This window comes from Elephantulus edwardii, unplaced genomic scaffold, assembly GCF_000299155.1.
Source record: "Elephantulus edwardii isolate Elephantulus edwardi_28Jun2011 unplaced genomic scaffold, EleEdw1.0 scaffold00068, whole genome shotgun sequence".
Lineage (NCBI taxonomy): Eukaryota > Metazoa > Chordata > Mammalia > Macroscelidea > Macroscelididae > Elephantulus > Elephantulus edwardii.
In genome coordinates this window covers 15,213,516-15,224,120 of record NW_006399818.1, presented here as the reverse complement: position 1 = coordinate 15,224,120, position 10,605 = coordinate 15,213,516, and the positions used below count along the sequence as shown (strand labels likewise).

Here is a 10,605-nt window from a genome sequence, read left to right as displayed (position 1 = left end):
AATCTTTGTCTTCTTGATATTGAGCCTCAAACCATACTGAAGGCTGCAGTCCTTGACCCTCTGCTGCAAGCGCTTCAGGTCCTCCTCACTTTCTGCAAGCAGGGTTGTGTCATCTGCGTATCGCAGATTGTTGACAGATCATCCACCAATCTTGACCCCACATTCCTCCTCATAGAGCCCAGCCTCCCGGATAATCTCTTCTGCATACAGGTTGAAAAGGCATGGCGGTAGGACACATCCCTGGGGCACACCTTTCCCCATTTTGAACCATGCAGTGTTTCCCTGCTCTGTTCTGACGATTGCTTCTTGGTCTAATAGGTTTCGCATTAGCACAATCAAGTGTTCTGAGATTTCCATTCTTCTCAGAATCAGCCACAGATTGTTATGATCCACACAGTCAAACGCCTTTGCATAATCAATGAAACACAGATAGATGTTCTTCTGGTATTCCCTGCTTTCAGCTAAGATTCATTTAACATCAACTACAATATCCCTAGTACCACGACCCTTTCTAAATGCAGCCTGGACTTCTGGCAGTTCTCTGCTGATGTGCTGTTCCAGTCGTTTTAGGATAGTCTTCAGTAGAATCTTGCTTGCATGTGGAATCAATGCTATTGTTCTATAGTTTCCACACTCTGTTGGGAACAAATATAGATCTCTTCCAGTCAGTTGGCCAAATGGTTGTTCTATAGATCTCTTCCAGTCAGTTGGCCAAATGGTTGTTCTCCAGATTTCTTGGCACAACTTGGTGAGCATGTCCAGGGAAGCACCTGTTAGCTGAAATATGCCAGCTGGTATACCATCTATTCCTAGAGCCCTACCTAGACAAATTAAAAGCAGGAACTTAAACAGATGCATGTATACTAATAGACACTGCAGGAGTACTCACAACAAAGGATGGAAACAGCCCACATGTCCATCAAGTAAAGAATGACTACATGAAACGTGGTATATAGGCATGTGGAGACACGAAGAAAGCATATGCTGCGGGAAACGTTGCACCAATGTTTCCTCAACGCAAGGCTGATAGAAACCTTCAATCTGAATAAAAATTAAAAGAAGGAGCAAACCCAAACCACCACCAGAACAAAGAAGCAGTACTGACAAAATAAAAAGAGGAACGCCTGAATACATCATGCAATGTAACTCAGCCTTAAAGAGAAACAAATTTCTAATACGTACAACAACATTTATAAACTGGGGGGGGAGGGGGGATACTAAGTGGAATAAGCTCGTGCCCAGAAGAAGGTATGATCTCACGTAGATGAAATCACCAGGAAAGCTCTATGTAGAGACTGAAGCTTTTCAGCGCTCACTACGGGGGACAGGGCAGGGGAAAGAGACACCCACTGCTTATGGGACGCTGACTTTCCATCTAAGGTGACAGAGAAGATGCCCACAGCGAGCGATGAGGGAACCTCTGGTTTCCTAAAATCTAGTTTCTGAGCAAACAGTTCATAACCAGGAGATATTTTAAAAGTCTAGGTAACGTGGAGGGCCCCAGAAAGACAGCAAGACCCTCTCAATAAGACAGAGTAACACCGTGACTTAACAGTGGGCTCGAGCGTACCGGCCATCATGAGGACGGTGCCGGACGTGGGGAGGCCCCGATCTGTGTGCTGTCACAGGGTCACTATGAGTCACAGCCGACTCCACAGGACCTACTAACAACCACCACCCTCTCAACTTTCATTTGAAATCCTTTCAGTCAAGTCACATTTTCTATAATTAAATACTCAAAAGCAGAGCTAACAGATGTAGATATTGAACATCTTCCAGATGTCAGAAACTCCCTGAGCCACATTACACACCACTGCTACTCAGTCCCGAGCAATTAGATTAACCCTGCTTTACAGAAAGGGGAAATCAAATCTCTGAAAAGTTGGGTGACATGGTCAGGTTAATGTCACAACTGCATGTATGTTGTTACCAAGAAATCACTTCCAATTTTTAAATTTTACGCCACAAAGATGGTAAGACCACCCAGGGGAGCAGACCAGCACCTGTCCAGCTTGGTGTGCCTGGAAACTACTGGTCGAACCACAGCCTCTGTCCTCAACCTTCTCCGGTGATCTGCAGCCTTATACCAGCAGCCTCATGGTGTCCTTGTGAGAACCCCGGGGCACACAGTCAGTCTTCAAACACAGCCACATTGCCGTCACACTGTCCACGCTAGCTCCTCCCTGTCAGGTCCCCAATGATCCGCACGGTCATGCCACGACCCTGCCTTAAGCTTTCAGCTGAAGCCCAACGCGTCACAGCTACAGTCCCATGATTTTCCCACCTACTTCTTCCAGTCTGATTATTTTGGTTTCTCTCTTTAAATTCCCTGTTTCAACAAGCAATACTGAGGGTCTTTCAACTGCATGAGTTGTATCCGTCCCCTCAGAAATCACTCTATCTCAATATCCATTACCTAAAGATGTGGAGGGGTCATTCTGATGCTAGAACTCACTGGCTCCCTGCCCTGGGGCTCCTGTCAAATCACTGCCATCTGCTCACACTGCCTAGCACAAGGCTATGCACACAGCTGAGCTCAAATCTGTCCAGTGAGAGATGTCACCCAATCTTTAGCATTTCATTAATCAGAGATGAGACTAGAAAGGGGAAAACCCCATTATGAAAACAATGGAACAGTGAGCCTCTGTCAATCTCTTAAGAGGACCAACATGGCATCAAATCCTTAATAAGGGGTCAATACCACCACCGCGCCAGGCGAACAGGACTCTGGCGGACTTCCAGCAGAAGGATGCCCTGCCTCTTCTCCGCATCTTTCAGCCCAGCTACCAGCAGCGCTGCAGATGAAACTGTGTTCACTGCCACCGGGTGGCAACACATTTCCAAGCAGGCACGCACAGCAACCTTCTCTCCATCAGCCCACTTGGAGCTGATGTGAAGCGCTCTTCTATACAAGGTGGGAAATGACTCTTGCTCACATCTGCCATGGATGGCTGCTGCAGCTGGTGAACACCCAGCACTGGCACCAAAATTATTACATGTCTCCACTAAGGGTATTTTGGAAAACAAGGACGTTTAACCAGTTTCTTCCCTAGGCAGGCAGTCTTAGTCACTGCAGTGAATAAGAGATGTCCCATATATTATCTATGGGCTGTAACCTAGGTGCTTTTAGATTTTCACATTTTGTTTTTAATGCTTCCTTTTGTCTTCATTCACAAAAACAGCATTTATGAATGATGCCCTCATCTCTAAACATACTAGTATTTTATGCTTCTATCTGCCAAGTGACTAATCATACACCAGGACACAAAAGGCAGATCAAAAGGAATCAAAGACACATTTTCAGGTCTCAAAACTGACATTTCAAAGACTCAGCCACGAGTGAGCTGTACAAGGGCAACCAAGAGCAGAGGGCATCCAGTTAACAACCTGCCCCGTGAGACAAGACATGGATGTGCACACGTGTCTGTGTGTGTGTGTACGCGCACACGCAGCATCAAGAACACCATGGACACCACTGGGTACAGTGGCCTGTTAATAACTGGAACTCCCTCTAAGCTCTATAATCCAGGTGTGTCCTCCAGATGGAGACCAAACCCTCCCATGTGGTGTATTTTGTTTTCTTCTCTGTGGTTTGACGGCAGCTTGCTCTGTGACGATCACTCCTAAGCGTGAAGAAACAGTGACACCCAGTGGCCCAGACCAAGCGATCTCCACTTCTGCCACTTGCCTGAACTCTCAAAAGTATCACTTCCAAATCTCACGCCTTAATAACCAAAGCTGAAAAGGCAGACATTTACCCTCAAGGTGGCTCCGAGGTAAAGAGGATGTAAGCTCTTTCTCCATGGGAACTGCGTCAACAGACTGTCAGAAAAATAACTTAGCAGATATTATACATTAAAAATCTGAGGACTATCTCTAGAAATCAGTCCATCACTTTAAGTAAGTTAACAATAAGGACCAGTTCACACCAGGACTGATAAATATTTAAAAGAAGAAAAAACTGTGAGAGACATGGTCTTCTCTGAGCTATGCTTCGTCATTGACAAGGGGTACAAAAGCGGCCTGAGCACAGTGGGAAGAGTAGGAGGCCTGGAGCCCAGCTGTGCCACTGGACCCTCGTTTCCACAGCACATTAGTAAAGGGAGCCACGCGGTGCTGGCCACTCACCTCTGCGCAGACGGGGTGGATTCCGATCGTGCTGTCCAGCTGCGTTTTGGTCAGGCCGCACTTCAGCGCCGCTGCAAAGCCCTGTGTCACTTCTCCAGCATTTGGACCCAGGATGTGGAAGCCCACGACACGTTCCTACAAAGTAGAAAAAAAGCGACACAGCTAAGCTGACATTTCTGCCCCTCACCTCCCTTTTCTTCCTACACAGCCTGGTACACTTTCCCAGCCTTGTCTGAAACTATGTATTTTACAAATAACCAGTGGCTTGTAGTAAAGCTGTTTAGGCTAAAGACTCCCTGACGTGGGCTAATACTGAATGCTTGGTGTTCCAACCAAGGAAGGCAGAGGCAAGTGCTGAAAAGAAAAATATTAAAACTAAAACTGTCCAGAGCTTCTGAAGCATCAAAATTCCTGGAAAATGTTACTGAAGGGCAGGGATGTCTTTAAGTCTACTTGGTTATCAAGGCTCCAGATAAAAGGGCTATGATGAGTCTAAGAACAAAAATTCAAGTAAAATTTTTTTTAAAAACCACTAAAGCCTCAGTTGTAAAACTTGATTATATACCGGTTCATAGGTATGGGTTCCTATCTGTGTCCTTGCTTACCAAGTAAAATGTCGTTCTTTCTTATGCGCAGAAGTGAAAAAAGTTTAAAATAACATCAATGTATTCTTCATTTTGTTAGTAAGAAAACAAACTCTCAGATCTCAGAGGTCAAGGATTTTGCCTCTAAACTGACTTTCAGTCCCCAGGGTTTCCACAGAGTAAATGGGCAATGAAATTTTAAAATCAGAGCCCATTTGTTTTCAGCTGCTTAGGGACTCAAACGTCTGTTACTTTTGCTCCTTTTTGATTTTCATTCTTTTTGGACAGCGGTGACTTCACTGTTCTTTTTATAGGCACAAACACCTAAGACTTCCTTTGGATCATGCACTCAGTGGTGACTGCCTGACTAGCCAGTGAGGGATGAGCGAGGTCCAGCTGATGGGCTGTGGTCCCCGCCCTCTAATCACGTGTGCGCAGCTGGGCAGACAGGTAAACTACTGAAACAAGTGTGAACTACGCAATGAAAAATCTCTGTGGGTATCAGATGGGAATGGCACTCACATTGTCTTTGATGTTGCAGATTATTTTTGCATAACATTTGTTGTTATCTCTGGATGGAATGGTCCACTCCAATGGCCAGAAGTAACTATGGTAAACCTAAGGAGATATAAGCACAAGTTATCTTAAGTTTAGTAAACAGTGGGTGTGGCACAAAGGCAGGAGAGGTTTCTAATAATTAAGACTTTCATGAAATAAAATATAATTCATGGATTAAACAGAAATTTGGTCAGAAAATACATGATTTTAAACTCTTTCACTTCGCGGTCGTTTTGTTATTAGCTTATCCGTTGGTTATCCTTCAGACTCATTGAGAGTAAACTTTAACAACAACAAAGGGCGATTAAATGAGAAAGAAGCCATTAAAATAAACAGCACTGTCTTGTTCCTTTATGTGGGAAGGATAATGTGCGCAAGAAGTGATGACCTCCAACAATTGAAGCAATTCAATGGTTCACCATTTAAAAATTAACATTTAGACTTAAAAAAAAAAAAAAAGGAAAGATGGGAAAGAAGGAAGAAAGTGAAGCAAAAATAGCAAGAGAGAAGGAAAAGGGTGGTGGAACATCCTTCCAGAGTCTTCATCAACTTAAGTCCAAATGACAAAAAGACTATTTCCCCCTCTCCTTCAGTTCAAAATTCATTTAGCTGGCTATTCTTTAAAAATACACTGATTATGATATTATAATAAATATTTCATGCTGTAATAGGGAGCTCTGGTGGCCTAGTGGAAAGAAGCTGCGCTGCAACCCCGAAGGTACACAGTTCAAGGCCACCAGCTGCTCTGTGGGAGAAAGATGAGTAGTCTCCTGCAAGATTAACTGCCTCAGAAAACTTGCCAGAGAGTCAGCTATGAGTCGGGTCCACGTTGTAATAGAATGTATACATCACAAACAGGAAAAAATACAATTAAGGATATCATCTTAAATTACTGCGTAGCAGAGGCCTATGACTGTTGTTGTTATGTGCCATTGAATTATTTGCGACTCATAGCAACCCTATGTACAACAGCCCTATACCCTACTCTATCCTGTGCCAATCTCATTGTCTCTGACACACCTACCCCCATTACCCCAATCACTGAATCAATCCATCTTATTGAGGCTCTTCCTCTCCTGCACTGTCCCTCCACCTTCCCAAGCATGGAAGTCCTCTCCAAGGACTGGTCCCTCCTTGAAACATGTCCAAAAGTATGTTGGACAAAGCTTCAGAACCCTTGCCTCCAAGGAAGAGTCTGGTTTCACCCTCTCTAGGATGAACTTGTTTGTTCTCCTAGCAGTCCATGGTATGTTCAATACTCTTCTCTAGCACCACAGCTCAAAGGAATCAATTCTTCTATCACCCCTATTGTCCAGCCTTCTGATACATAGCCAAGTAAGACCATGGCCTGGATCAGATACACCTTAGTCTCCAGACTGACAATGTTGCTCTTCAGTACTCTGGAGAGGTCCGAAACTCAAGATATACTGGCAGCAGCACAAGGCGTTCAGCATCACAAAAGCCCAGAAAGCTTGAGACCTGAACTGATCAAGGGCTGGATAGGGGAAGAGAGGTGTTGAATGACATAGGCAGGAGTGGAAGGTGGAAGGGGATGCTGGTGGAACAGTGAAAGAAGTGGGTCCAGACACATGTGCCAAGGGCAAGGAGCAACACTCAATCTATCGGTTGATTCTATAATTGGGAAATGTCTTTCATCTGCTCCTTTCTGTAAAATGCTTGTCTTACACTACAGTAAAGCTAAATAATAAGATAGTATGCACATGGGCCAACTCACTGACATTCTTTTTTTCCCCCTGTCAGAGTTTTATAGATCAACATTTCTCCATGTCATAAAAAAAATCTCACTAGATGTGGTGCCTTTGTTGTGGGGACACATTCTTTAAGATCTCAGTGGGAATGGATTTCTTTCACGCCCATATAGCATTATTTACTTATTTAAAAAAAAAAAAACTAGCATCATCCTTCTCACATAAAAGGCAAATGGAAAAATGTAAAAGAAGTTAATTCTACTAGCAAGGCAGTAGACATGTAGCTAGTATTTCTACTTTTCCTTTTGCAGTTTCTTTACTTTTTCATATTTCCAACAACAGTATCTTCATAAAAGAAACCACTATGTGGTTTTAAAAGGAGGAAACATTTTATGGAGTTAGCTGACAAAATTGGAAAATGGAAGGAAGATCACATTAAAGTAGTATTAATTTCCCTAAAAGTAGTTTACTAAATTGTGGTTATAAAACAAAAAAATCTATCTTCAAGTATTTAGGGGCAATGGGGCACTCCATTTACACTCAAATGGTTTAGGAGAAAAGATACACATATGTGTACAGATACAGAGACTGAGAAACAGTATGAAAAGTATAATGCAAATGAGTAAAATGCAATACACAAATCTGAAAACAAGATTATGGAAGGTCTTTGTACTATGTTTCAGCTTTTTTGTAATGCTGAAATTACTTACACAATTTGAAGAAAAGAGTAGAACTTTAGCATAATAGTTAAAAAAAAAACAACCAAAAAACCAGAACTCACCTCAATATTTTCTTCCCCAAATTTTTCCACAGCTTTCTCTTCAGAAAGGCCACAGGCTCCATACTCCAAAGGTGTAAACACAGTTGTTGGAACATTTTCATAGTCACACTGTTTCAAAATAAAGAGAATTATGGCAGACCACATTTTTTTCAAAAAGGTTCAAGACTTGAGCAGGAAATGCAGGCTTACTGATCTTTAATGATAAAAGTATTTAACATCACATTCCCAGATATGAAACTATTATACTGGTAACCATTAGTTTATGTGATAAAACTATGGTAGAATTTATGCCTGGTTAATACTGATAATAAATTATTCATGAGGCTTCTCCATTTATCTACCAGCTGAAGTTGCCAACAATGACGTATTTTCTCTCCCTTCAATAAAGGATCTAAAAACAATACTCGGTGCTGGTAAGGGTGTCTAATCCAAAATCACTGCCATTAAGTCAGAATCAACTCATGGCAGGTACTCCACTGGGTTTCACAGGCGGTAAATCACATGGAAGCAGACTGTCCGCCTTTCTCCCAAGGAGCCTCTGGTGGGTTATGAACGTCCAGAGAGGTTCAACCTTTGGGCGAGCAGCACAACTTTCCATCTATGGACAAGACACCAGAGCACCCTCCAATCCTGGTAGCCCATATTATCAGTGACAGAAACGAATACATGTCTTTGGAAAAATACATTACGATTACATATTCAGAGTCAATGAAAAACATTCTATACTTTCTAGTTGAATAATCCTACTTTTAGAAATCTGTGATGAGAAAAAGAACTCAGTATATGTAAAAAGCTGTTATGTGTTAATTGAGCATAACTACAGTACTCATTTATAGCCGCAATAATGTTACAGTAATGTGTTTTAATGTCTACATTATTGTTAGGTTCCGTGGAATCAATCCCTGTACAAGAAAAGACAACTATCCCAAAGGCTGTAGTCCATTCAAGAACAAATTGGCAGTTCTTTGTGGAACTACTGGTGGGTTCAAACTGCCAACATTTCAGTTGTAGCTGAACATTTAGCGACGATGCCACACCAGAGCGCCTTATCTTGTGTATTTATTATTCAGCCACTAAACTAGTAATGAAGACCATAGAAACCAAAAAATGTAATTCTTTGTGGCAGTATTTTTTAAAGCATACTTTATGTTAGTAAGTGTAGATGACAAAAGACATTCTGAGTCAAACAATTTTACTAATTGCTGTATTAAAGCAAAGGTTTTCCTGCTATTTTTTTAATTGTGAGGTTTGCTATGTAAATGCTATTTGGTAAAAACCTAGCAAGTAACATTCCACATTTTTAAAAAAAGAAACAATTCTCACTCTTCTAGAACAGTAGGGTGGAATGTTTAAAATGACCCACCCTTCAGAAACAAAAAATAATCTTGTTCTGTAAAGAAATGTAAGCCCAAAGAATTCTGATCTAAAAGTAAAGGCAGGTATCGATTTATATCCATTTTGTTAGAATTACCTTCAAGCTTTAAGCAACAAGAAAAACCAGAAAAATACAGGAAATTTGACCCTGGTCAGTAGGCAGTACCATCACTGAGAGAAAGGAAACAAACAGATGGGCCCAAGGATTGCTACAGTTTGCTGCCTGGAGGTAGCTTTAGGCTTTTAGTCTAGAGATTTCCTGGAAATCCCAGGGGTCTTTCTGGGTCAAAGAAACAAGGTAGCTTGATGTTTCGAGAACATTAGAGTGGACTGAAGTTTCAGGGAAGAATACTAAAGAGGACGGAGCAGCACAGAGAAGTCTTAGTGGGGTCCCTCCAAGACTATGGCTAAGTAGTGAACTTACAGTTTTCCTGAACTCACAGTACAGGAAAAGCACTGAAAAATGACCCAAGTTCACACAGGATTGGAGGCAAATTACACTTTCACAGGCCAGAGTAGAAAGAACTTCTAACACAAAAGGAACGGGGTTATCCACAGAGGGCATGTGTTTACTTGAGGGAAAGAAAATCAATCCTAGAAGCAAAGTTGCAGGTAATCAACCTTAAAAACCAAGTTAGAAAGAGAAAATTGGTCTCAACTAACTTAAAAGCCTGGCAGGACAAAAGGCAACACTACCTAAAAGAACACAACAAAATCGCTTGTTTGGGCTGAATTTCATGACAGACAGGCACTCGCTTCAGGTCAGGAGGAAAGTCTGAGCTGTGCACCAGTCTCAGAAACGTGAGTGTTTTCATGAACATTTGCTGGTCAAAATTAAAGGGGATTATGTAATTACGCTACTGGTTAACTGCCATAAGTCGACAACTCTTAGCAACCCTATGAACAACAGATCTGAACAAAGGATCTCTGATATGTTTGGGTCCATGGTTACAGTCACTGTTATCAACCCATCCCCTCATTTCTCTAAATCACTGATTGCTCTAGCTATCCACTTATATCACACATTACCAGTCCACTGGGGGGTAGACAGTATTTGAATGCAAGGACTTCATCAGCACCTGTTTATTTTCCATTATGGTAATGCCATGATATACTAAGTTTGCAATAAGGGGGGGGGGAAGTGTTTTAACATTTAATTGGGATGTTGACAAAGCCAAAGGCAAGTCAAGAATGAAGTCCTATTAAAACAATCAACAAAATAGGATTAAAGGAGAATTTCTTCAATATAGTAAAAAGTATTCATGCAAACCCGAGAACCAACATTGTTCTCAATGGAGAGAGGTTAAAGGCATTCCCTTTAAGAACAGGAACTAGGCAAGGATGCCCACTATCACCTCTCTTATTCAATATTGTATTGGAAGTCTTAGTGATAGCAGTAAGAGAAGGAAATAAAAGGTATCCAAATTGGCAGAGGAGGTAAAATTATCTCTCCATGCAGATGATATGATAG

General features: G+C 41.9%; 1 protein-coding gene across 1 annotated transcript in view; it reads right to left on the bottom strand.

The window, feature by feature from the left end:
* The window catches only part of LOC102859696 (thioredoxin reductase 1, cytoplasmic-like), a 50,371-nt gene that overhangs the window by 12,551 nt on the left and 27,215 nt on the right, over positions 1 to 10,605 (bottom strand). Inside the window, exons 10-12 of the mRNA XM_006888555.1 lie at positions 7,761 to 7,868; positions 5,235 to 5,330; positions 4,129 to 4,263 (exon numbers count right to left, since the gene is read on the bottom strand). Of these exons, the coding sequence (XP_006888617.1) occupies positions 4,129 to 4,263; positions 5,235 to 5,330; positions 7,761 to 7,868 (339 nt within the window). The remainder of the gene's footprint in view (positions 1 to 4,128; positions 4,264 to 5,234; positions 5,331 to 7,760; positions 7,869 to 10,605) is intronic.